At 49.2% G+C, this 27765-nt stretch overlaps 2 protein-coding genes across 3 annotated transcripts in view; one reads left to right on the top strand and one right to left on the bottom strand.

The window, feature by feature from the left end:
* Window positions 1-186: 186 nt before the first annotated feature.
* On the bottom strand, window positions 187-27411 carry CHMP1A (charged multivesicular body protein 1A). The gene is made up of 7 exons (XM_077450964.1): window positions 27325-27411; window positions 22336-22355; window positions 19226-19303; window positions 18102-18248; window positions 13269-13397; window positions 7094-7281; window positions 187-4143 (listed from the first exon to the last, which is right to left on the bottom strand). The coding sequence occupies exons 1-7, from the start codon at window positions 27329-27331 to the stop codon at window positions 4122-4124; spliced, it is 591 nt and encodes a 196-aa protein (XP_077307090.1). The 5' UTR covers window positions 27332-27411; the 3' UTR covers window positions 187-4121.
* The window catches only part of CDK10 (cyclin dependent kinase 10), a 32293-nt gene continuing 31770 nt past the window's right edge, over window positions 27243-27765 (top strand). Inside the window, exon 1 of one of the 2 annotated variants that reach the window (XM_077450943.1) lies at window positions 27243-27265. The gene's annotated coding sequence lies outside the window, so the exon portion shown is untranslated. Of the gene's footprint in view, window positions 27266-27361; window positions 27491-27765 lie in introns of those variants that run through there. The other variant, XM_077450926.1, reaches the window with a different exon arrangement.

The raw sequence follows: 27765 nt of genomic DNA, 5'->3' as shown, positions 1-27765 counted from the left end.
AACAGCGTGGAGTAAATGGTGGCACATCACAGGGGGTGGGGGGGGGGCGGGGCGGAAATAATAGCCGGTAATACCGTCTCCATGGAAACCTGGGCATTGTAAGGGCCAGTCCACCGAAAAACGGTATTTCATTGATCAAACCAATCATATATTACATCATTTATATACACACTTTTTTGGGACTCCGGGACACATTGTAGTTTTTTTGCTTCTTTAAAGCCCCCGTTGGGGGGGGGGGGGGTATTCTCTCACTTCCTGTCTCAGTAACAATGAAGGGAAATCTCCGCAATAGAAGAAGTCATGTAAACCTGTTGTAACCCCCCCCCCCCCCCCCCCAACGCTATTTAACATTTTTTTGGCCAGACTTCTGCGAAAGCCTCGGCTCAGCCGATAACATTTGGCTGACTTGTTTCCGTCATCACATTCCTGAAGGCCTCGCCGGTGCGAATACAGCAAGTCTGCCGCCGCCTGGCAGCGGGTTACCAGACACACCAAAGCAAAGCATTGGAATCCCATTGGCTGGGAGAGGTGGAAGCAGAAAGAAGACAAATCGTACCGCAAGTACAGCATTCCATCAATCAGCTGCGGGCCCCATTCACACTACACCTTGCCAGAACACACGTGCGTTTACACAATGCGTTTTCGTACATTAAGGCAGCAATATTTACTTTGAACAAGCTGGCAGCACGTCTTAACGTGTTTGTAAAGGCTTTTTTTTTTAACGAACAAACATGTCATACTTACCTGGCCTCTGTAAGGTTTTTGCACAGAGCGGCCCCAATCCTCCATTTCCGCCCCCCCCCCGGCGGCACTCCTGGCTCCTTCTCTTCATTGGGTACCCCCTCGGAGAGACATTTTCTATGGGGCTTGCTCCTGAGTCCTGCTGCTGCATCCATTGACACAGACAGCAGGACTCGATTTGATTGATAGCAGCGGGAGACAATGGCTCCTGCTGCTATCAATCTGTCCAGTGAGGAGAGGGACAGTGGCTGGAGCTGCTCGGCTTGTCGCTGGAACGATCGGGCTCAGGTAAGGAAAAGGGGGGCTCTGGGGGGCTGCTGCAGCACAGAAGGTTTTTTTCACCTTAATGCATAGAATGCAAACCTCGAGGGTTTACAACCCCTTTTGTGGATGGAATACCTGATATCACTATGGTTCCCATCTGTGCAATGCACTGCGGTATGGTGTGCTGCCTAAGAGCACTGGTTGTGCCAATCCAAATTAAAATGGTTCTAAAGTCTAACTGCATTCCCTGCATTAAAAAAAAAAAAAAACACCTCACTAATGAGCCCCCCCCCCCCCCCCCAAATCCCTAAACACTTACTTGGCTCCTGTCACTGGTCCAGTCTGCAGCACCGCTCCTCCACTTCCCAGTCTCACAGGAGACGCCAAGAGCATTGGCAGCCATAGGCTCCTACTGCTGTCAGTCAAATCCTGGGAGGATTTCTGTCATCAACTCTGCTGACTCCGCACTCTCCTCCTGTCTGCGCGCCCCCCTTCAGTACATATCCATGCAACACCTGATTGCCTCCTAGTACTGCCCCCTCCCTCACAGTGCAATGGTTGCTGTGCAGGGGTGAGAGGAGGCCGATATTAGGACAGATCAGGGTAGTAATATGTAAATATACATATTAAAAAGGAACACACATCTGCATAAAACGATGCTAATCCCATGGTGTCGGTCAGATGGAGCAGCCCCTCCTTGCAGGTGAGGCGAGAGGTGATATTTTACAGGGAGGGTTTCCCTTGCCCCATAAAAGTACTAGAAATTGTACATGAAGAGCCCCATTTACCCCACAATGAACTCCTCTGTCGTCTAGGGAACTGCTGAACAGTACACATGGCAATGCTGGAGAAGCTCAATGAACTGTCTGTAGTGCCCCGAGCAACCAATCAGCTTTTCCCTTTCATTTTACAAGGTATGGTTAGGAGGGAGGGGGGAGAGAGAGACACAGAGACAGAGACAGAGAGAAGACTGACCAATAGGAGGATCTATAGGTCTTCATTCTGAAAGGCGCGGTGAAGATGAAGAAGGTACAACAGGCATTAGAAGTTTAGGAATCCCGGCAGACCGAGGATTTAGGAGGCACCAAGGGTCCAGTTACACCACAATCCATGCGCTTGAACCTTGACGCTCCAAGCATTAGGCAGCCGATTTGCACTGAAGAAGTGGGGCAATGGGGTGGATTTACTAAGGGCAAATAGACGGCGCAATCTGCAAGTGCAGTTGTTCCACAGTTTAGTAGATAAGGAGAAGGAAGCTTCACAAAGAATACCCAATCAAATGCAAGCAAAAAAAAAAAAAAAAAGTGCTTGCACATGATTGCATGATGGAAGTCAGCAGAGCTTCCCCTTTATCTGCTAAGCTTTGGAGCAACTGCACTAGCAGAGTGCTCAGTCTACTTGTTTTAAAGTGGTTGTAAACCTCAGACATGAAATCTGAAAAAAAGCATATCCCTCTGTAGCAGTAACAGTGAACCTTGGCACCCCAGATGTTTTGGAACTACATTTCCCATGATGCTCCACTGCACTGCAGAGTGCCTGAGCATCATGGGAAATGTAGTTCCAAAACATCTGGGGTGCCAAGGTTCCCCATCACTGCTCTATAGTGTGTACTTGTCCGAAATCCAGAGCATTAAGTGTAATTTCTGCCCGCTGCCTCCTTCCTCTGCTATCTGCAGGAGTCACTTTAGAGACAACATTTCCTGACACCAAGAGATAAAAAGGTGACAGGGGAGGGGGGGGCTCCAGTGGATTGACAGCCTCAGCTTTGTTCCTGTGAGCTGTGTGAAAGGGGAGGCGGTGTAGGGGTGTCCCTTCCCTCCAATCAGCTCTTACTGAGCTCTGCAGAGTAAGCGTGACTTCAGGTCTCTGCCCCCCCTTTTTTTTTTCTGAACTCTCAGACAAACATTCTAAATTTAGTGCTTTGAATGGATGTAGAGAAGAGGGGGCGGCCAATGGACAGGCTTTGTTTCATCTCTGTGTATCACCTGAGGACAAGTCCCTTCACTGGGGATAGGGAAGGTTTACAGCCACTTTATCCAAAACAAAAATCCAATTTTTTTTTTATTACATATAATATATATATAATAAAAAGAATTGTGATATTATATTATATATCAGTCATGTGACTTTTTTTTTTTTTTTTTTTTTTAACGCAGTAAAATAAATACAAAGGGCACCTGCACATATTGGGGTCCTACAGGGTACTGTATATGTGTGTTGGGGTGGAATAAAAAAAATGAGGATGTGGTGTGAATGAACCCTAAAAACAGAAAGTAAACATAGAAGACAAATCTTGTGGCAACGCAGCAATTCAATTTACACCGACATGAGAGGTTAACTCCGCCCATCACCAATATTCGAGACAATGATAGGTCGGATACTTGCAGACTGAAGCCACAATCCAGGCTTAAATTCTGTGATATAATTTCGCCGTCCCCCATGACAACCATAGAAGTCTCAGTCCCCCTGCTGCACTCTTCAGGATGACAAATAAAAAAAAAAAAAAAAAAAAAAAAACACGTGATCATCAGCGGCAGCAGGTGGGTGGGGCCAAGACGGTGCGGAATTCTGGATAAGCCAATAAGCCATTGAGGATTCAAACTGCCTGCATCTGCTCAAAACTTAAACATTCGCTTTGGGTGAACTTTCACTTTAAATGATAAAGTCGGACTTCAGTCTGATAGGACCACAGACAGTGCAATCTCATTAATGTTATGTATGCTGGAACGCTCTTGTCTGCTGCCAGATGCATTCTGGGTAGTTCCAGCAGAAAGGCATATAGAGAATAGTGTCGTCTTTGTTTTGGGAGGAAGGAAAGGGGGAGTCGGGATCGGGGGATCTGCATATCATTAGAGGGGACCATTAGGTAATGCCGAGGCTTTAGATCATGCGCCAAGACATCAATAAAACCGGAGACCAGCTTCAAGATCTGGAAGAACAGAGAAACTGGAGAGAAGCAGCAGTATAGCCCAGGCCCCCCCCCCGTGTGTCCCCCCCCCACCCCAGAATGATCGGTGAAGGCCACAGCGTGATAAAGTGACCCCAGTGTACCCCAAAACTCCAGAACGTTCCAGCCCAGGAGAGAGGGGGGGCGCAGAAGAAGAAGAAGCAGGACGTCAATTCCTCAGTGCCGCCAGTCTGAAAGACAGAAAGGATCAAAGTTAGTGATGGACCATGGAGCCGGGAATTGTGAAATCTCATGTCTGACCTACTAAAGCCTGAATGTACACAAGAAACACAAGTATATAGTAGATTTTATATCATGACAATCACAGGCAGGTGACAGGTAGACCGCGTCCCTTCCGACCCCCCCCCCCTCCCCCGCCCGGAGCCTGGACAGGAGCGGGGGTGCCATTTCCTGGAAAGAATCTCCTGTATTTTCCTCCTGCAGCAGCTGATGGAGGGAGGGAGAAGGAGAAGCCTTAACTGGTCTGATCCCCTGTATTTTCCTCATGCAGCAGCTGTTAGTGGGGGGGAGAAGGAGAAGCCTTTACTGGAACCGATCCCTTGTATTTTCCTCCTGCAGAAGCTGAGTGCCAGCAAGAGAGAGGAGGAGAAGTCTTTACTGGAACCGATCTCCTGTATTTTCCTACTGCAGCAGCTGATGGCGGGAGGGAGAGGGGAAGAAGCCTTTACTGGTCTGATCCCCTGTATTTTGCTCCTGTAGCAGCTAATAGTGGGAGGAGAAGAAAAAGCCTTTACTAGACTGATCCCTTGTATTTTACTCCTGCAGAAGCCGAGTGCCAGCAAGAGAGAGGAGGAGAAGTCTTTACTAGAACCAATCTCCTGTATTTTCCTCCTGCAGAAGCCGAGTGCCAGCAAGAGAGAGGAGGAGAAGCCTTTACTGGTCCGATCCCCTGTATTTTGCTCCTGCAGCAGCTAATAGTGGGAGGAGAAGAAAAAGCCTTTACTAGACTTATCCCTTGTATTTTACTCCTGCAGAAGCTGAGTGCCAGCAAGAGAGAGGAGGAGAAGTCTTTACTGGAACCGATCTCCTGGATTTTTCTCTTGCAGCGGTTGAATCCTGGGAGGGAGGGAGGGAGGGAGGGAGGGAGGGAGGGAGGGAGGAGAAGTCTTTACTGGAACCGATCCCCTGTATTTTCCTCCTGCAAAAGCTGAAAGCCAGCTTCTCCTCCTCTCCCTTCCACCAGCATTCAGCTGTTGCAGGAGGAAAATACAGGGGATCGGTTCCAGTAAAGACTTCTCCTCCTCCTCCTCTTCAAGGATTCAGCCGCTGCAAGGGGAAAATACAGGAGATCAGTCCAGTAAAGGATTCTCCTCCTCCCTCCCACCATCAGCTGATGTAGGTGATAAAAACAGGAGGATGAGTCTAGTAAAGGCTTCTCCTCCTCTCCCTCCTGCCAGGATTCAGCTGCTTCAATAGGGAAATACAGGAGACCGTTCCAGTAAAGGCTTCTTCTCCTCTCCCTCCTGCCGGCATTCAGTTGCTGCAGGAGGAAAATACAATAAATGCTGTCCTCGCCACCCCTACTGTCCAGGTTCTTCTTCCTTCTGCTGCATGGGCCCCCCTATGTGCTCCCATGGTCCACCGCCTTCCCCTTGCAGCGCTTCAGAATACTTTTTTAATCCTAAAAGAGAAATTATTAAAATACCGGCTTCTTCTCCTCTCCTGATGGCTGCTGCGGGGGATTGTTTCAGGATGAAGAGCGGGGGGAAGGGGCCTGTAAATATGTAATTTACTGGCCGCTTCCTTTTCTGAATGAACACAGTGAGTGATTGGTACCGATCACTCGCTGCATTCATAACTGAAGCATAGTTAACAGTGTTTATTATACTTCAGTTTGTGAATGAGCAGAAAGCTCTGTGCAGAGCTCTTCCCGTTCATTCATGCTGTACAGCTCCGGCTGCAGAGATAGAGAATGAGGACTATGTCCTCAATCACTTTCTCTGTCTCAAAAATGACACATCTGGGGTCTGTGTAAACCCCTGATATGCCACCAAAGACCCCCAACCAGGGCAGAAAGCTTTGCATAACCCTTCCTGTTCATTCATTCTGACACACTCACCCGGTGACACCTCACTGCATGTCATCACCCCTCTCATACAGAATGAGAAAGGGAGGGGGGAGGGTCCTAGAGCACATTGGGAGACGGATCTAATTTAGATGACCACACCCAGGGGCTGTACACTGCAGGGATAGATAGAGGCAATTACTGGCTGATGGGAGCTGAGCTTGGGTTTCGCAGGAGCAGTGGGGGGAAAACCGAATGTGATGTGGACAGGAATCGCACCGCATTCCTGTTCAAATCGCATGTGATTCTTTGCATTGTGATCTGAGCCCGTTCATTTTGTATTGGCTTAAATCGCACCGCAAAGGTATCAATTTTGTGTATCTGAGCATTTCCACAAGTACTCGTGAAAATATTCGCTATCGACACAGATACCAGTGAAACCCTAGTTCACACCTTTGTGGTTTAGGTGCCTTGCTTTGTACCCGGCACACCCATAACATAGAGGGTACATTGCTGTGCACAACACCACAGACAGAACTTAAAGTGGGGTTGCACAGAAAAAAATAAAAATTCATCAAAATTCCTAAAAAACAAACAAATATTTGGAATTTTTTATTTTTATTTTAACTCGCCTCTAAATGGTTGTTGCTAGGGGGTCCCTCGTAATCTGCCTCCTTCAGTGCCTGGGCTCCTGGCGTCACTTCCCCTCGGCGCAGGAAGGGCTCAGCTCCGCCCCCTCCCTCCTGTCAGTCATCTGAGAAACGCGACAGGTCCCAGATGACTGCACGGCCAATCACGGCGCCACTTGCGCATACTCAATGGGTGCCTGGCTGGGTGCCCACAGTTAGAATGCCGGTGAGCAGAGGGGGAGACAAGCCGGGCTTCGATCCCCCCGCATCGCTGGACCCTGGGACAGGCAAGTGTCCGATTATTAAAAGCCAGCAGCTGCAGTATTTGTAGCGGCTGACTTTTCATATATTTTTTATTTTTTTAAAGGGAACTCCTCTTTAAAAAATGGCAAAATGTCATACAAAGAAAGCAGACAGAAAACAGGCCATAAAAAGCCGCACAGCCATAGACAGAGCTTCGCTGTAAACGGCGGTATAGTTCCTCACCTGCGAGACAGCTGGTCCTCCGGAGTGCGGGTGGAGCTCTCTCCTACCGATGACGCTCCTTGCGGGAGCTGGTTCAGCTGATCCATCACCTCCAGCCCATTCTCCTCCGCAATCTGCAGGATAAGACTGTCTACCTGTTCCTGCGGGGTGGTGAGTGTCATGGCGGAGCTCATGGAGTCCTCCATCACCTGAGAAGAGGAACAAAAAGCTGTGAGAGATCCAGTGCCTGGAGACCGAGATCCATTATTCCACCAGGACTCCTAGATGGTTTTATATAGTGGAGCACAAATCATGTCATCTCTCTAGAAGGGACACAAAGAAATACTTTTCCTGTTTGGTTCAATTCTAGAACCTCCAATTTCCTTGCATTAAAGATTTGCCCTCAGTTAGGGCAGGAGACGCAAAAACAGACAGAAATAAAAATATTCTACACATTGTAATTCTGTATAAAGTGTCTACAATTACACTAACAATTAACAAACAAACAGGTTCACTTTTAGGCTGGTGAAAACCATTTCAATGAGGTGCCTACCGCAGCACCAATGCAAGAGCAAGGCGATCCGCATCATGTCCTAGTGCAGTGATGGGGAACCTCGGCACCCCAGATGTTTTGGAACTACATTTCCCATGATGCTCAGGCACTCTGCAGTGTAGTGGAGCATCATGGGAAATGTAGCTCCAAAACATCTGGGGTGCCGAGGTTCTCCATCACTGTCCTAGTTCATAAGGCAGTGCTGGTTTGTTCCAAAAATAAAAAAAATAAAAACACACCGAAAAAAAATACCCCATAAAAACAAACACATGTTGCATGACGAAACACGTTGGGTGGAGCAACATGCCGTGATGTCACTGCATTCCTGGAACCGTCCCAGAAAAACATCCAGCGACATGAGATTGTATTATAGACAGCACTCTCATTTTATACTCGTGTAAATGCATTTTAGCAAATTTTAATTAAAAAAATAAGGTTTGTTGGGTTTCACACTTTTGGTTCCTTTTCTTATCGAACATGTATGCGCGGAGAGAGATGGAGGCCTCGACAAATCGCTGCAATTGCATTGTGTATTATGTAACTTTCCTATAATCACTGGGGGTTATTTACGAAAGGCAAATCCACTTTGCACTACAAGTGTAAAGCGCACTTGAAATTGCACTGAAAGTGCACTTGGAAGTGCAGTCACTGTAAATGTAAGGGGGAAAATCTGAAATGAGGGGGAAGCTCTGCTGATTTTATCATCCAATCATGTGGAAGCTAAAATGCTGTTTTTTATATTTTCCTTGCATGTTCCCCTCAGATCTACAGCGACTGAACTTCCAAGTGCACTTTACACTTGTAGTGCAAAGTGGGTTTGCCTTTTGTAAATAACCCCCAGTGATTATAGGAAAGTTACATAATACACAATGCAATTGCCGCGATTGTCATCAAGGCCTCCATCTCTCTCCATAAATACATGTTAGATAAGAAAAGCAGCCAAAAGTGTGATACCCACCAAACCTTCTTTTATTAAAATTTGCTAAAATGCATTTACACGAGTATAAAATGAGAGTGCTGTCTATAATACAATCTCATGTCGCTGGATGTTTTTCTGGGACGGTTCCAGGAATGCAGTGACATCACGGCATGTTGCTCCACCCAACGTGTTTTGTCATGCAACACGTGCTTGTTTTTTTTTTTTTTTTTTTATCTCTGTGGTCAGCCTTTGGTTGTCTCTGTACGGTGGTGGAAGAGCATTTGGTGAGGGATATACTAGATCACTCTTCAGATTTCTCTGACAGAAGTACCTTTATGAACATTTGGACTTTGGGAATCCCTTTTTGTTATGTTTATTCTTCTTTATCTCATATCGTATGTCAGTATATTTCTGGTAGAGCAGCACAGTTGATATACGAGCGTTGCTGCGCGGAGCAGCGTGTTTTGCTGTGCTGCACTGAGGCACAACACTCCGCCCCAATAAAAAAAGCACTGCAACGCGTTTGGAGAATGCACTGCAACGCATGTAAAAACCAACGTAAAAGGCATTATGTGCACAATAAAGCGCGCATTTTTGGTGTGAATTTAATTCTTTATTTTGAACAAATCAGTCCAACACAGCAAATACACTGCTCCAGGTGTGTCCACCTGTACTCCAACCCCGAAATACACACAAAAAGCCACCAGTCCAGGAGGAAGGTGGGTGACCTCACTCTGATGTATGGAAAATTGCAACGCAGCACAGTGATGTAATGGGCAGCACAAGGATTGCTGGTTGAAATCCCAACCACAGCACTACTGGAGTTTGCATGTTCTCCCTGTGCGGGTTTCCTCCGGGGACTCCGGTTTCCTCCCACACTCCAAAAGACATGCTGGGAGGTTACTTGGCTTCTGTCTAAATTTGCCTCAGTATGTGTATGTATGGATGTGAGTTGGGGATCTTAGACTGTAAGCTCCTTGAGGGCGGGGACCGATGGAACTGTACAATGTATATGTAAAGCACTGCGTAAATTGATGGCGCAATATACCGTATTTATCGGTGTATAACACGCACTTTTTTCCCCTGACCAATCGCGGGTGCATGTTATACGCCGACAGCGTACCTCAGAGGGGAAAGAGGGGGACGAGTGCAGCTGGAATTCACAGAGCTGTCGTCCCCTCTCCACTCGGCTCGCACATCACAGTCCCACAGTCCCACCTCCGCATTGGACCAGTGTTCTGTCACAGGAGCTGATCCAATGCCGATGGCGGAGGCAGGACTGTGTATGTGACTGCTGACTGAGAGCCGAGTAAACAGATGACGGCTGTGTGAGAGATGGGCGCAGATCAGGCTGCACTGATGGGGGAGATGGGGCGCAGATCAGGCTGCACTGATGGGGGAGATGGGGCGCAGATCAGGCTGCACTGATGGGGGAGATGGGGCCGCAGATCAGGCTGCACTGATGGGGGAGATGGGGCCGCAGATCAGGCTGCACTGATGGGGGAGATGGGGCCGCAGATCAGGCTGCACTGATGGGGGAGATGGGCCGCAGATCAGGCTGCACTGATGGGGGAGATGGGGCGCAGATCAGGCTGCATTGATGGGGGAGATGGGCGCAGATCAGGCTGCATTGATGGGGGAGATGGGCGCAGATCAGGCTGCATTGATGCTAACTGACTGGAAGATCTCAGGAGGTGGAGGAGAAGAGGAAGGGCCTTAGATAGATCGAATCTCAGGCAGTGCAGCAGGGACCGGCTGATATCTGATCCATCTAGGGGCAGGCTGGTTGTACTGAAGTGGATCAACTTCAATACCATCAGCTTGTCAGATTTTTTTTCATGCCATCGCTGCCAGTGGCTATAGGTGCCAGCAGTGATCTCTGTGTTTTGCCGGCTGAGAAGGTTCCTCACTGACAATAGCACTGTGGGAGGGATTCCCCCATCAACGTTGACTGTGTTGACGGGGGAAAAAAAAAGACGAACGATTTTCTTTTCTTCCACCTATTGTGGAAGGAAAAAATAAATAAATTGCATATTCTATGGGCTGCATTACAATAAAATGGGACTACAGACATGGGGGGGGGCATTGTAAATTCTGTCTTTTGGCATTTACGGTCTCTACATCCCACTCAGGTTTGTGGTTTGTTGTTGAGATCCGGCCATGAAAGTCTGTTAACTGACGACATAACGCCCCAATTTGGGTCATCATCCTGTCTTCCTGTCTGCAGTTTTGTGTTTACATCAAACCACAGGAAAAACATTTCAGATCATTTTTTTTTGGAGGGACTTTCACTTTTTCATATGAATCACACCCATTATAAATGTACTTCAGCAATCTTGCATGTTCCAATGTCACACGTCTGAGTTCTTACCGGTGGGATGTTATGAAACCAAGCTGTGGTTTAGACGTTTACTAGACTGGGAAAGACTGCCACCAGGTGGACAGATAGAGGCATAGCAGCATATCAGTCTGCATCTACATTATGGCAAATAGCGTTTTTTTTATATATATTATTAGGATGCTCAGTAGGGATGCACCGATACTGGTACCAGTACTTGTCAAAATGCTCCCGATACCAAAACGCTGTGGCAACACAAAATGAATGGGTGAAAGTCGCACTGCAAAGAATTTGTTGCCATTTGAACAGGAATGTGGTGCTAATCCTGTCCAAAACGCACATGGTTTCCCGCACCCGAGGCGCTCTGCATGACAGCTTCCACCAGCTCTGGCTCCCGAGTGACTGCGGATATCTGTGGCTTCTCCCATGGCTTCCTCCAGTGGTTTGAGACATCTCTTTCTAGTGCTGACAGTACAGACTACAGGGAATCTAACCAATCAGAAGCCACCTAGCCCACACTCTCAGGGGAGGGGAGAAAGCCACAGGGACATTAAAGTGGTTGTAAAGGTTAGTTAAAAAAAAAAAAAAACATGTGATACTTACCTCCTCTGTGAAAGGGTTTTGCACAGAGTGGCCCCGATCCTCCTCTTTTGGGGTTGCCGGGCTCCTCCTCCTCCTCTTCATCGAGTGCCCCCACAGAGAGCCACATTCTATGGGGGCACCCGTGCGGGTGTGCTCCCGTGTCTTGCTGCTGCATCCATTGACACAGACAGCAGGACTTGGCCCCGGCCTCCGTGTCACTGGATTTGATTCACAGCAGCGGGAGCCAATGGCTCCTGCTACTGTCAATCTATCCAATAAGGACCCGAGACAGTGGCTGGAGGCTGGTGAGAGAGAGGGAGCCGCTGGAGGCTGGAGAGAGAGAGGGAGCCGCTGGAGAGAGAGAGAAAGAGGGAGCCGCTGGAGAGAGAGAGAAAGAGGGAGCCGCTGGAGAGAGAGAAAGAGGGAGCCGCTGGAGAGAGAGAAAGAGGGAGCCGCTGGAGAGAGAGAAAGAGGGAGCCGCTGGAGGCTGGAGAGAGAGAGGGAGCCGCTGGAGGCTGGAGAGAGAGAGAGAGAGAGCGAGAGAGAGAGAGCGAGAGAGAGAGAGCGAGAGAGAGAGAGCGAGAGAGAGAGAGCGAGAGAGAGCGAGAGAGAGAGAGCGAGAGAGAGAGAGCGAGAGAGAGCGAGAGAGAGCGAGAGAGAGCGAGAGAGAGCGAGAGAGAGCGAGAGAGAGCGAGAGAGAGCGAGAGAGAGCGAGAGAGAGCGAGAGAGAGCGAGCGAGAGAGAGCGAGCGAGCGAGAGGGAGCCGCTGGAGGCTGGAGAGAGAGAGAGAGAGAGAGAGAGAGAGACAGAGAGACAGAGAGACAGAGAGACAGAGAGACAGAGACAGAGAGAGAGAGGGAGGGAGCCGCTGGAGGCTGGAGTGAGAGGGAGCGGGAGAGGGAGACTTTGGCGGCTGACGAGAGAGAGGGAGCTCCGCTGGCGGCTGGCGAGAGAGAGAGAGCTGATGGAGGTTGGACAGTAGAAGAGGTAAAGCTGTTATAGCTGCAAATGGCCAACTCAATATTGATCCCTCCGGACTAAGACTGGGATGTCATTAAAGTTCATGTGTGTGTAAAGGCAGGTGTCCCAATACTTTTGGTAATATAGTGGTAATATAGTGTGTATCCACACTTGCATTATAGTAACTGTGAGATGAAGGATCTTAAAGGAAAAGTTAACTTTTAAAAAAAGAAATAAAAATAAATGCACATTTTTTTGTTGCAGGTACAAAGATTGCATTATTCTTTTATTACCGGAGCCTGTAATGCATTGCACCAGCGATCAGCAGATCTGTCACCGTATCTGCTCGCCCGTACATCCCGTATATCCCATACAGGGAAGCAGATGCACCGTCAGGAAGACTCAATGAACTATCACAGCACTCCACAGCGCCGTGGTAATTCATTGAGAACTACAAGCCCACAGCCACAAAAGGATGTCGGTGGCTTGTAGTTTATTTAAACCCAAAGTGATGTGAATGAATGATGCAGCCTTTTTGGCGGAGTCTTGCACGCTGCGCCGATTTTAAAAAGCGACAGCCAATACGGGGATATGCTCCCTATACTGCTGTCACAGGGAGGGGGAGCTGGCAGCAGCTGCAGCATTGGGAGCATGTTACATGTTCCATCCTAAAGACAGGAATCTTTCACCTTCTTACACCCCTGAAGGAACCACCCGCCTTCCTGAGTGCCATTGCAGTCATCACTGCAGGTGTGACATCTCTAATCACTACAACGATGGGATTTAGCACAGAAGTCTGACAAATGTGAAAAGTATAATGGATGGAGAAGATCCCTTCACTCACCGATGTGTGTACATCCAGATTCTGAACCTGCTGCTCAAACTTGTCCATCACCGCCGAGACCTTCTGCAGATCCATCGAGTTCAGAGCTTTGTCCAGAGACTTCGTCACCTGGGCCATGTTCTTCGTCACCTGATAGAGAAGAGGAGGAAGAGAGCACGTCCTTTTATAGAACACGAATCACATCCAAAGAAGAAGAAATTTTTATATAAAAATGGGAACTCACAAAATACAACCGACACAGTGCATGGACATTCACAGAACACGGGGTAGTAGATCCCCATACACCCCGATCAATAGATCCCCCGTACACCCCGATCATTACATCCCCCATACACCCCGATCATTACATCCCCCATACACCCCGATCATTACATCCCCCATACACCCCGATCATTACATCCCCCATACACCCCGATCATTACATCCCCCATACACCCCGATCAATAGATCCCCATACACCCCGATCATTACATCCCCCATACACCCCGATCATTACATCCCCCATACACCCCGATCATTACATCCCCCATACATTTAAACAATAAGAGAGAAAAAAAAGGACAAGCGCGCTCCCACTATTTCTCTCACCTCGGCGCTAAATGGTTTAAAAGCTCAATGTAAAAAGAAAAAAATAATAATAGACATATAAACAGGTTTACACCTGAGACAGCAGCTACTTAAATATATATACATAAACATAGACAAATTGATTATTAATAATTCACACTTTACAGAGGTAAATTGATGAAAAAAATAATAATCCAAGCAGCGCTTCTATCAGTTCTGTGTCATCAACACAATAACTTTTTCTATATTATAACATAACATGTGAATAACCAGAATAATTTGATCGGTAAGATTAATCAATCAGACTCCAGTAATCAGTCCAACAATTCCAGTGCTCTGAATGCAACAAAAGATTAAGGAAGTGAATAAGTCCAAAGCAAAGGGGGCCGTAGTGAGTGACTCCAGTGAGAAATGGTAGAAAACTAGGTGCACTTCACACTAATTCCTCCACACGGTGCTCCACACTCCCACAGGGGGTTAAACTCACCAGAAATTATATTATATATATTATATTATATAATATATAATCTGAAGTGATTGTGCTGATAAGGTTCTTTCTTGAGGAATTTCTGGTGAGTTTAACCCCCTGTGGGAGTGTGGAGCACCGTGTGGAGGAATTAGTGTGAAGTGCACCTAGTTTTCTACCATTTCTCACTGGAGTCACTCACTACGGCCCCCTTTGCTTTGGACTTATTCACTTCCTTAATCTTTTGTTGCATTCAGAGCACTGGAATTGTTGGACTGATTACTGGAGTCTGATTGATTAATCTTACCGATCAAATTATTCTGGTTATTCACATGTTATGTTATAATATAGAAAAAGTTATTGTGTTGATGACACAGAACTGATAGAAGCGCTGCTTGGATTATTATTTTTTTCATCAATTTACCTCTGTAAAGTGTGAATTATTAATAATCAATTTGTCTACATCCCCCATACACCCCGATCATTACATCCCCCGTACACCCCGATCATTACATCCCCCATACACCCCGATCATTACATCCCCCATACACCCCGATCATTACATCCCCCATACACCCCGATCATTACATCCCCCATACACCCCGATCATTACATCCCCCATACACCCCGATCATTACATCCCCCGTACACCCCGATCATTACATCCCCCATACACCCCGATCATTACATCCCCCATACACCCCGATCATTACATCCCCCTTACACCCCGATCATTACATCCCCATACACCCCGATCATTACATCCCCCATACACCCCAATCATTACATCCCCCGTACACCCCGATCATTACATCCCCCGTACACCCCGATCATTACATCCCCCATACACCCCGATCATTACATCCCCCATACACCCCGATCATTACATCCCCCTTACACCCCGATCATTACATCCCCATACACCCCGATCATTACATCCCCCATACACCCCAATCATTACATCCCCCGTACACCCCGATCATTACATCCCCCGTACACCCCGATCATTACATCCCCCGTACACCCCGATCATTACATCCTCCATACACCCCGATCATTACATCCTCATACACCCCGATCATTACATCCTCCATACACCCCGATCAATAGATCCCCATACACCCCGATCATTACATCCCCATACACCCCGATCATTACATCCCCATACACCCCGATCAATAGATCCCCGTACACCCCGATCATTACATCCCCCATACACCCCGATCATTACATCCCCGTACGCCCCGACCATTACATCCCTGTACACCCCGATCATTACATCCCCGTACACCCCGATCATTACATCCCCGTACACCCCGATCATTACATCCCCGTACACCCCGATCATTACATCCCCCATACACCCCGATCATTACATCCCCATACACCCCGATCAATAGATCCCCCATACACCCCGATCATTACATCCCCATACACCCCGATCAATAGAGCCCCATACACCCCGATCATTACATCCCCCATACACCCCGATCAATAGAGCCCCATACACCCCGATCATTAGATCCTCATACACCCCGATCATTACATCCCCATACACCCCGATCAATAGATCCCCGTACACCCCGATCAATAGATCCCCCATACACCCCGATCATTACATCCCCGTACACCCCGACCATTACATCCCCGTACACCCCGATCATTACATCCCCCATACACCCCGATCATTACATCCTCATACACCCCGATCATTACATCCTCATACACCCCGATCATTACATCCTCATACACCCCGATCATTACATCCCCATACACCCCGATCATTACATCCCCCGTACACCCCGATCATTACATCCCCCATACACCCCGATCATTACATCCTCATACACCCCGATCATTACATCCTCATACACCCCGATCATTACATCCTCATACACCCCGATCATTACATCCCCATACACCCCGATCATTACATCCCCCGTACACCCCGATCATTACATCCCCCGTACACCCCGATCATTACATCCCCCATACACCCCGATCATTACATCCCCATACACACTGCTGACAACACCATTTTCGGACGATATGTTTCGGTGGCCAAAATGTCAGTGCATCTCTAGTAATGAAGCATGATAGATAGAGATATAGATAGATATATCTATCTATATTGATTTATTTCTATTTTTTTTTTTTTTACAAATATCTCCTTCAATGCCTGTAATTGATTCCTTTTTTTCCGTATATCTTTCATCTAAAGATTGCTTTGTCCCAATACCCATTGCACATGAACTGCACCTCCCCCATCCAATAATTATATGCACAGACAATGTTCAGGCATCCTGGAAACCCAATCACACTATAATTTATTCAGTATTTAATGTATATGGTTCTCACGTCATTTTTTAGCCACTGTACCCCCCCCCCCCCATACAATCTGAACGTTCAGCAGGGGTGCGGGTTGGCTGGATTGTATGGACATATGCTGCAGCAGTATAAATTTGTAAAATTAATTTAGTTCTGTTATACATTATATGCAGCTGTGGCCAAAAGCTTTGAGAATGACACAATTTAATTGTCACAAAGTCTGCTGCTTCAGTTTTTTTAGGATGGCAATTTGCATATACTCCAGAATTGCAATTAATTGCAAAGTCTCTCTTTGCCATGAAAATGAACTTAATCCCATAAAAAGCATTTCTGTTGCATTTGTGAAGAAGGCTTCAGGGGCGCCCAAGAAAGTCCGGCAAGGGCCAGGACCGTCTCCTACAGTTGGTTCAGATGTGGGATGGGGGCACCACCAGTGCAGAGGGGAGGGGGTGGGGGATGGGGGCACCACCAGTGCAGAGGGGAGGGGGTGGGGGATGGGGGCACCACCAGTGCAGAGCTTGGTCAGGAATGGCAGCAGGCAGGTGCGAGGACATCGGCACACACAGTGAGGAGAAGACTTTTGGAGGATGGTTTGGTGTCAATAAGGGCAGCAAAGAAGCCACTTCTCTCCGGGAATAACATCAGGACAGACTGATATTCTGCAGAAGGTACAGGGATTGGATGCTGAGGACTATGGAAAGTCATTTTCTCTGAGGAATTCCCTTTCCCATTGTTTGGCCAATCCGGAAAAGAAAGGGTGACCATCAGTCCTGTGTCATGCATCCCGAGACCATTCATGTGTGTGTGTGGGGGGGGGGTGATTCTCATCCAAGGGAGTGGGGGGCTCACTCACAATTTTGCCATGAATAAAGAATGCTACAAAAACATCCTCCGAGAGAAACTTCTCCCACCAACCATCCAAGAAGAGTTTGGTGAGGAACAATGCCTTTTCCAGCATGATGGAGGACCTTACCATAAGGCCAAAGTCATAACTAAATGGCTTGGGGAACAAAAACATGGAAATTTGGGGTCCATGGCCAGGAAACTCCCCAGACCTTAATCCCATTGAGAACTTGTGGTCAATTCCCAAGAGGCGGGTGAACAAAAAAAAATAAAAAATTCTAACAAACTCCAAGCATTGATTATGCAAGAATGGGGGGGGGGGGGTGCCCATCAGTCGGGGTGTGACCCAGAAGTTGAGTGACAACATGCCGGGGGGAATTGCAGCAGTCTTGGAAAAAGAAGGGTCACCACTGCAAATATTGACTCTTGATAAAATTCATGTCATTATCAATAAAAGACTCTGACACTTATGAAATGCTTCTAATTATACTTCAGGATCCCATAGTAACATCTGACAAAACGATCTAAGGACACGGAGGCAGCAGACTTTGTGAAAATTAATAATTTGTGTCACTCGGAAAACTTTTGGCCAGGGCTGTACACATGTCTGCAAGCCATTTCTCACATACCCCTTTCATAGTGACTGCTGTCTGCACTTTAGAGGCCACTGCGTCCACCCTGGAGGCCATCCGCAGCCAGTTCAGCCCCTCGTTCTTCTTGCGGATGGCATTCTCAGCGTAGACCCGAGCAACCTCCACATTCTTCTGCTGCAGAGCCTGAGGGAGAAACAGAAAACAATGTTCAGGAACAGGTCCGGGTACATCCATCCATACACCCCACCCCACCCCCCCACCCACCCACCCACCCACCCACACACACACACACCCCCACACACACCCCCACACACACCCCCACACACACCCCCACACACACGCACACACACACACACACACCCCCACACACACGCACACGCACACACACACACGCACACACACACACACACAGGATGGACAAATTCTTCACGGCATCTTCTGAGCACCACAAACCAAAAACACTACAATTCATTTTAACATTCAAAGAAAACTGCCACATCTCCATGTCTGCATGCTTTATTTTGTTGAGAAATAATTTTAAACCCCCCCCCCCTACATTTTTGGGCCATGACCAACTTGAGTAAGGGCAAAGGATTCATGTAGCATTTCGATAAATTCCTGTAATCCATCTGTCCTTAGCTCAGGCATGCATGAAGAAAGGTGCGATTAGCTGAGAACCCCCCCCCCCCCCCACTAAAGACTCCTGGGATGTATGACACCATTAGCCTAAGCAGGAAACCAGGTAGTAGCTGAAGCAGTGTAAAAAATTAACTAAAAATAAATAAATTAAACAAAGAAGTAAATATGATCGACTTTCCTATCCATTTACTAATATTAGCAGCACGAGGATTAAAAATAATCAATGTTGTTAGGGAGAGTGGAGTTCCACTTTAAGAGGGCTTCCCGCCATAGACGACACACCACCACAGCACTAAATCCAATGGGGTCACTGTAATGCTTCGCCCGCTGCAGTCCTCCCCAGATTGGGGGTGGTGGGGGTGGAAACGCCTAGTGCATTACCGCCATATCTGAAAAAAAATCTCCCTGATGCATTTTACCCCCCCCCCCCCCGTGAGAAAACGACCGGAGGCTTTGGAGGACGCAGACATCAATACACACGAGGAAGCTGCAACTTTTCACGCAATTATTATCATTATCACCTTTTTCACTTTGGCGTTCTCGGTGTTGGAATCCTTCTCCGCTTTCTTGGCGAGTTTCTCCAGCTGCTTGGCTGTGAACTGAAAACAAGTGCAGGTTAAAGGGGAACGCACGCCGACACCGCGGGGATCCAATCAATGCAAACAGAACTACTATGCAACTTCTCTGTAATATATTTGTCCTCAATAAAGCCGTATATAGATGATCGATAGCAAAAAACAGAGACTGAAATGTCAAGCCGTTGCATGGCGGGGGGGGGGGCCATAGCCGATCACATGTGCGGCACCATGGCAACTGCAGGTCTAACAGAGGCCAAGATGGCGGCTTCCTTGGCTGTAAAGCATAGTTCCATTTTAAAGAGGAAGTAAACTCTCTCACTCTGATGCTTCTTTTCATTTAGTCCATTATAATAAGTCATTATCAGACTATAGCCACTGTAATCAGCCCAAATCGCATATTACTTACTGTTTACAGAAACTTTAAAAAAAAAACAAAAAAAAAAAAAACTTGTTTCCAGGGGTTAGGCAGCGCCATCTTAAGTATTGTTTTCTGAATCCACAGTGGAGTGTATTTCCGCCCTTACATTGAGCACTTCCTGTACTGTTAACCAAGCCTCCTTCTCAATCCAACGTTTCTATGGCAACCCTGCTTCCCTGTTCATAGCTGACTTGTTTTATTTCATAGTATTTACTTGTGCCGATTGTCTAATGTTTCCCTTTGTGAGACTGATCAGCTTCAGCTGATGACTGCAGTAATGGCCAAGTTTAGACTGTATGTGAGGTCACACGGTGTGTAGGAGGAAGCTGAGTGATTAGCAGAGTTCAGTGTTGTGCCGTAGGAAGCATGGGCCGTATACATCGGCACACAGGCGCACTGAGCGAGTGGCGGCTCCCGTGCGCATGCGCAGGAGTGATGTCATTGCGGCTCCGACGAATGACAGTGCAATCCCTCCTTTGCACAACAAAGTATTCAGATTGCCGTTTTTTGGCGATTCTGAATAATATATATATATAATTTTTTTTTTTTTTTTAAACCGGCGCCATTGGCAGCTGAGTAAGCGGGAAGTGATGTCATGACGCCGCTTCTGTATTCACAATCAGGAGGCTGGAATGAAGCCGCTTACAGCTTCATTCCGGTCTGTCCCTAGCCACCAGAGGCGGCGGATTGTTGATCGGTGCTCCCGGTAAAACGGGAGCCCCGGGAAGAGCGGCGGGAGGCGGCAGGGGGTGGGCGTCCCCTCCCGCTCCCCCGGTATAACAGCCGAGCAGCTTTTAGCCGCATCGGTTGTTATCGCTGGACAGCCTATCGCCGGCTTTAAAAAAAACGGTACAGGGATGATGCCTGCAGCTGCGAGCATCACCCCGGTAGAACCCCTGAAAGCCGAGGCCGCACATCTGCGTACGCTCGGCGGCAAGGGGTTACCGTATATACTCGAGTATAGGCCGACCCGAGTATAAGCCGAGGCCCCCAATTTACCCCCAAAAAACTGGGAAACCTATTGACTCGTGTATAAGCCGAGGGTGAGATATGCCTGTCCATCCCTGTGTGTGTGTCCATCCATCCATCCCTGTGTGTGTGTGTGTGTGTGTCCATCCATCCCTGTGTGTGTGTGTGTCCATCCATCCATCCATCCCTGTGTGTGTGTCCATCCATCCATCCATCCCTGTGTGTGTGTGTGTGTCCATCCATCCATCCCTGTGTGTGTGTCCATCCATCCATCCATCCATCCCTGTGTGTGTGTGTGTCCATCCATCCATCCATCCCTGTGTGTGTGTCCATCCATCCATCCATCCCTGTGTGTGTGTGTGTGTGTGTGTGTGTGTGTGTGTGTGGCCTTGTGTGTCCAGCCTACCTGTGTCCCCAGCCTCCGTCCGGTCCCGAGCCTCCGTCCGGTCCCGTCCCGTCCCGAGCCGAGCCTCCGTCCGGTCCCGTCCCGTCCCGAGCCTCCGTCCGGTCCCGTCCCGTCCCGAGACTCCGTCCGGTCCCGTCCCGTCCCGAGCCGAGCCGAGCCTCCGTCCGGTCCCGTCCCAGGATCACCGCTCTTCGTCGGCGCCCATTCCCTGTTCAAATGCCGCGCCTCCCTGTCTGTGATAGGCGGAACACAATTTCCCAGCAGTCTGTGTTCCGCCTATCACGGCCATCCTTTCATCCTCGTCCGTAGTACGAGGATGAGACGATGTCCGTGATAGGCGGAACACAGGCTGCTGGGAAATTCAGTGTTCCGCCTATCACAGGCGAAGGCGGAGCCGGAGGCGCGGCTTTTGAATTATAGAATGGCCACTGTCTGTCTGCTCGACACGCTGATCGAGCAGGCAGACAGCGATGACTCGAGTATAAGCCGAGGGGGGCACTTTCAGCCTCAAAAAAGAGGCTGAAAATCTCGGCTTATACTCGAGTATATACGGTATTATAGTAAAAAATCGTTTGTTTTTTTTTTTAAATTTGTTGGTCTTTTTTTTGTTTATATTGCAAAAAAATAAAAACCGCAGAGGTGATCAAAATACCACCAAAAGAAATCTCTATTTGAGGGTAAAAAAAAATAAAGGACGTTCATTTTGTTTGTGTACAGCGCCACGACCGCGCAATTGTCAGTTAAAATGACGCAATGCCGTATCGCTAAAAAACGACCTGGTCAGGAACGGGGGGGGGTAAAACCGTCCAGGGCTGAAGTGGTTAACCATCCAAACAGCGTCACAGCTCTCAACATGCTATATTTATATACGCTCGCTTTATTGCTACAATTGCTGTGAAATTCAAGCAGTAGCTGGGTGTAGCAAGATGTCCGCTGCTGCCTTCTGACTGCAGGTGTTCTGTCAGATGAGAAGACCTGGTAGCGGAGGAACGGGTGCGCAGCTGACGGAATGTCATTTCCGTTACCTAATCTGCCATTGATTGCACTAATTTACAATATTATATATATATTATTTTTTTTTTTTGCATTTTTTGTTTTTGACTTTTGTTATGCTCTGTATTGGAGTATAGTGAGGGCTGCTTATTGGTAATGATTTGTTGGCACCAGTGCAAATTTGTTCAGTTTTTCCTTTAATTGATGCAAACACTGAGACCACACATTTCTGAGTCTGAAATGTATAAAATTATATTTTTTACTCACCTTTAGCTGAAATAATGTGTCTGTAAAAAAAAGAAAAAACACCACGTTAGTGATATATCTCCAATGACGGTGACTCCAGATCTTACACGGCTCTGCAACAAACCTCATGTATCAAAATTCCTCCTTCCGCCATCCAATGCCGGTCCAATGTGGGCCACACACCTAAAGATGTTTTCTCTGGACTACATGAGAAAAATAGATCGATTCCCCCCCCCCCCGCCACTTTTACAGACTTTTTGGATGACCTTTTTCCACCCGGCTATTTCGATTTCCCATTTGGCACGACGGGACTGAGCGGGGGCAGAATTCTCTAAAGATTGTGTAGGAGACCGCTGGGGCCATTGGGGGGTGGGGGGGGGGGGGGGAAGTATCTGAAACCTGTAACAAGGTAGGTCAGGGGTAGGCATCCTACAGCCTGCTGGCCGCGCTCGGCGCACGTGGAGAACCCAAAGCACCCGGCCTGCAGACATTCACGCCAACCGTATGCAAATATGCGGCCTCAGCTTGAAGGGTTTGTACCGGGGATACGCCGGCAGCTACCGTTGTTTTTATTTAGAGCCGGTGGTCGGCTTTCTTGGGGTAACCAATGCAGCTAAGAAGATGCTTAGCCGTTATCCAAGCAGCGGAAGTGGACGTTCCCTCCCTCCCGCAGCTCGCCCCGGGGCTCTCTCACCCCACCGGGAGGCCCGAGCGACCAGCCGGCACATCCGCCAGTTGGCCGGAGACCTGAAGGAAGCTGGAACTCGGCTTGGATCGGGTCTTGGATTTGGTAATTTGGTAAGTGATGTCATAACGCGCCTTCACAGACGACTTAAAGCCGCCAAATTGAAGAGAAACGTCATCATTCAGAACGGCCAAACTTGGTGGAGGGATTTGGGGTGTTATAGATCCTCAGATCCCTCCATAAAAGGTACCTGTCACACGGATGTTTACATTCCTTGTGAAAGCAAAAAAAAAAAAAGCACCCAATGCCTCCATGCTTACACAGCTGGGGGGGGGGGGGGCAGCTGTGTAATATGCAGAGGTGCAGGGGGCTGTGTAACGTAAAGGAGTCCAGAGGTGAAGGGGGCTTTTTAACGTAAAGGGGTCCAGAGGTGAAGGGGGCTTTGTAACGTAAAGAGGTCCAGAGGTGAAGGGGGCTTTGTAACGTAAAGGGGTCCAGAGGTGAAGGGGGCTTTGTAACGTAAAGGGGTCCAGAGGTGAAGGGGGCTTTGTAACGTAAAGGGGTCCAGAGGTGAAGGGGGCTTTGTAACGTAAAGGGGTCCAGAGGTGAAGGGGGCTTTGTAACGTAAAGGGGTCCAGAGGTGAAGGGGGATTTTTAACGTAAAGGAGTCCAGAGGTGAAGGGGGATTTTTAACGTAAAGGGGTCCAGAGGTGAAGGGGGCTTTGTAACGTAAAGGGGTCCAGAGGTGAAGGGGGATTTGTAACGTAAAGGGGTCCAGAGGTGAAGGGGGCTTTGTAACGTAAAGGGGTCCAGAGGTGAAGGGGGCTTTGTAACGTAAAAGGGGTCCAGAGGTGCAGGGGGCTGTGTAATGTAAAAGGGGTCCAGAGGTGAAGGGGGCTTTGTAACGTAAAGGGGTCCAGAGGTGAAGGGGGCTTTGTAACGTAAAGGGGTCCAGAGGTGAAGGGGGCTTTGTAACGTAAAGGGGTCCAGAGGTGAAGGGGGCTTTGTAACGTAAAGGGGTCCAGAGGTGAAGGGGGCTTTGTAACGTAAAGGGGTCCAGAGGTGAAGGGGGCTTTGTAACGTAAAGGGGTCCAGAGGTGAAGGGGGCTTTGTAACGTAAAGGGGTCCAGAGGTGAAGGGGGCTTTGTAACGTAAAGGGGTCCAGAGGTGAAGGGGGCTTTGTAACGTAAAGGGGTCCAGAGGTGAAGGGGGCTTTGTAACGTAAAGGGGTCCAGAGGTGAAGGGGGCTTTGTAACGTAAAGGGGTCCAGAGGTGAAGGGGGCTTTGTAACGTAAAGGGGTCCAGAGGTGAAGGGGGCTGTGTAATGTAAAGGGGTCTAGAGGTGAAGGGGGCTTTGTAACGCAAAGGGGTCCAGAGGTGAAGGTGGCTTTGTAACGTAAAGGGGTCCAGAGGTGAAGGGGGCTGTGTAATGTAAAAGGGGTCCAGAGGTGCAGGGGGCTGTGTAACGTAAAAAGGGTCCAGAGGTGAAGGTGGCTTTGTAACGTAAAGGGGTCCAGAGGTGCAGGGGGCTTTGTAACGTAAAGGGGTCCAGAGGTGCAGGGGGCTTTGTAACGTAAAGGGGTCCAGAGTTGCGGGGGCTGTGTACCGTAAAAGGGGGCCAGAGTTGCGGGGGCTGTGTACCGTAAAAGGGGGCCAGAGGTGCAGGGGGCTGTGTAATGTAAAGGGGGCCAGAGTTGCGGGGGCGTTGTAATCTTAACTCAATTTATTGTAATTGAAAACAGACAGCACTCATAATGGCACATCTGTAAAGTGTAATTCTCATATGACTTTTCATTGTTTTCAATAAATATTTTTGTTACTTCTTTATTGTTTCTTTGCTTGAAGTCTGACCTTTGGTTATTTTTATAGCCCCTTCATTTAATAGCAGGTGAATGCAGCCCCCGATATATTCACATACATTGAATCCGACCCTTAAGTGGAAAAAAGTTGCCGACACCTGAGGTGGGGGGGGGGGGGGGGGATGGGGGTCTGAAAAAACAAAACAAAAATAAAAATCGGAGATCTGCTTTAAAGTTGCTCAGAGTTTTTCTTGGAGAGACAACTGGTTCACTACGGGGAAGATGGAGGAAAACATGGCGGCTGCCTTGCCTGGCGGTCCTGCTGGGCCACATATTTCCATACATTGGAGTCACTGACCCGGAACAGGGAGGGGTGAGGCTGGAGGAAGTCTTGCAGGTAGAAGTTTAGGAAGGTGTCAGAACTGCCCCCCCTCCCCCGTGCTTCTTGCAGGTTTTCTGAGTCACGGCTCTATTTATAGTCCTTGTGGGATAGAAGCCGACGGGCCGGTCCTATAAATACCGCACTCTGCTGATATGGTGATGTCTCCGCAGAAAACCTGCCCTGCCGTTCCCGGTCCACGGACACACCCGGAACTCCGATCACGCCGATCACGTCACCCGACTTACTCACCGCAGTCACAAGACCGCAGAGCCGATCTGACACAATGACATCTCTACTCTGCAAATACAGCCGACACCTCCCTATATACAGCAAATCAGAGAATAAGAAATGATACAACATTGTAACAAGTTTTATTCTGGGGAAAGATCCCCCAATATGGGAGGAGGGGCACTCTGCAGGAAATAGGAGATTCCGGCACCGGGTGGTACCGGCGGTATGGGTGGGTTTGGACTCGCCCTCAGGGCTCATTCACACATGTGGTAGTGCTTGTAGCTCATCTGAAAAGCGATCCATTGGCCAGAGGGGGAGCCAATCAGCGGGTCCGGAGAGGCAGAACAGGGATCTATGTAAACAAGGCAGATCTCCATTCTGACAAGGGAAGAACGCAGCGATCTTCTGTTCCTGCTAAAAACCTGCAGAAAACACAGATCCAGCGAGTCCACCCCCCCACACAGCTAAACAACACTCCCTAGGGACATACTTAACCCTTTGCTCACACCTGATGTTAACCCCTTCGCAGCCAGTGTCATTAGTACAGTGACAGTGCATATTTTTAGCACTGATCAGTGTATTAGTGTCACTGCCTCCCCAAAAAAGTATAAAAAAAAAGTGTCAGGTAGTGTCCAATTTGTCTGCCACAATATTGCAGACCCTCTTAAAATCGCTGATCCCCCCCCCCCCCCCCCACAGATCTCTGCCCACCAGTGATATCTCTCTCCCCCCAATGATCTCTGTCCTGCCCCCCTGTGATCTCCCCCCCCAGTGATCTCTGCCCTGCCCCCCTGTGATCTCTCCCCCCCCCCAGTGATCTCTCTCTCTCTCCCCCCGGTGATCTCTGCCCTGCCCCCCCAGTGATCTCTCTCTCTCTCTCTCTCTCTCCCCCTGTGATCTCTGCACTGCCCCCCCCAGTGATCTCTGCACTGCCCCCCCCCGGTGATCTCTGCACTGCCCCCCCGTGATCTCTCCTCTCACCCCCCCCCCCCGTGATCTTTTAGGCGTAGGTAGGCACCCCATTGCATGTATTTAAGTTTGTACATGTGTATGTATGGGGGGAGGGGTTTACAAACATTTTATTTGGAAGATCATGTTACAGTGAGAGAAAAACATAATTGATTGGCTGCTGATCACTGGGGGGGGGGGCAGAGATCACTTGGGGGTGGGGATCACTGGGGGGCAAAGATCACTGGTGGGGAGGCAGGCAGAGATCACTGGGGGGGGCAGAGATCACTGAGGTGGGCAGAGATCACGGGGGGGGGGCAGAGATCACTGGGGGGGGCAGAGATCACTGGGGGGGGGGCAGAGATCACTGGGGGGGGCAGAGATCACTGGGGGGGGGGCAGAGATCACTGGGGGGGGGGCAGAGATCACTGGGGGGGGCAGAGATCACTGGGGGGGGGGCAGAGATCACTGGGGGGGGGGGCAGAGATCACTGGGGGGGGGGGCAGAGATCACTGGGGGGGGGGCAGAGATCACTGGGGGGGGGCAGAGATCACTGGGGGGGGGCAGAGATCACTGGGGGGGGGGCAGAGATCACTGGGGGGGGGGCAGAGATCACTGGGGGGGGGGCAGAGATCACTGGGGGGGGGGGGGGCAGAGATCACTGGGGGGGGGGCAGAGATCACTGGGGGGGGGGCAGAGATCACTGGGGGGGGGGGCAGAGATCACTGGGGGGAAGGAGAAGAGATCAGGGGGGAGAGAAGAGATCACTGGGGGGAAGGAGAAGAGATCAGGGGGGGAGAGACCTGACAGGGGGCGTAACCCAGCGCGACTCCACCCACCTCGGGAGACCACATTGGCTGCACACACAGACATGAAGTCCCTCTCCCCCTATAGGGGGTCAGTCAGGTGAGTAGTACGGGGGGGGTCACACAGAACAGGGCGGTAGGTCCCCCTCCAGTACTCACCGTCCATCCTCAGCTCTTCTCTTCTCTCCAACACTTCCGGGTTCTGGGAGCCGCCTGACTCCAAATCTCGCGAGAGGACACAGCCTGAGGGGGCGGGGCCGGAGCGATCACATGACGGCGCGTCCCCCGAGTCACGTGACAGCGGTGATCCCCGTACGGCGGGCAGGTTTGTAGTGGGTGAGGGGAAGGATTGGGGGGTCTTCCTATTCCCTGAGGTGTAATCAGTACACCCCCCACATCTGTATCAGTGACTGGAGGGGGGGAGGGGTGAATTGCTCTGCATTGCATGGGGGGCTCCTCCCCCTCTGATAGGGGATCAGTGTGACATCATAGTGACCAGGGACAGCCCTCTCCCCTCTCCTTTCCACACCCCTCTATGTATTCGGACCCCCCATTCATGATCCCACCCCTTTCAGGGCGCGGGAATTCCAGCGGTGATGA

The sequence above is a fragment of the Lithobates pipiens genome, unplaced genomic scaffold, assembly GCF_037356315.1.
Source record: "Lithobates pipiens isolate NorthernLeopardFrog02 unplaced genomic scaffold, aLitPip1_a1.2 Scaffold_10, whole genome shotgun sequence".
NCBI classification, from domain to species: domain Eukaryota; kingdom Metazoa; phylum Chordata; class Amphibia; order Anura; family Ranidae; genus Lithobates; species Lithobates pipiens.
The sequence above is the reverse complement of the archived record's forward strand: the minus strand, read 5'-3'. Positions and strand labels throughout refer to the sequence as shown.

What these genes read in the sequence shown, in the direction of transcription:
- CHMP1A (XM_077450964.1), bottom strand. An exon ending in AGAACGCCAAAGTGAAAAAG is followed by an intron (nt 18,249 to 19,225) that starts GTGATAATGATA and finishes TTTCTCCCTCAG; the next exon opens with GCTCTGCAGCAGAAGAATGT. An exon ending in GAGGACCAGCTGTCTCGCAG is followed by an intron (nt 4,144 to 7,093) that starts GTGAGGAACTAT and finishes TCTGTCTTTCAG; the next exon opens with ACTGGCGGCACTGAGGAATT.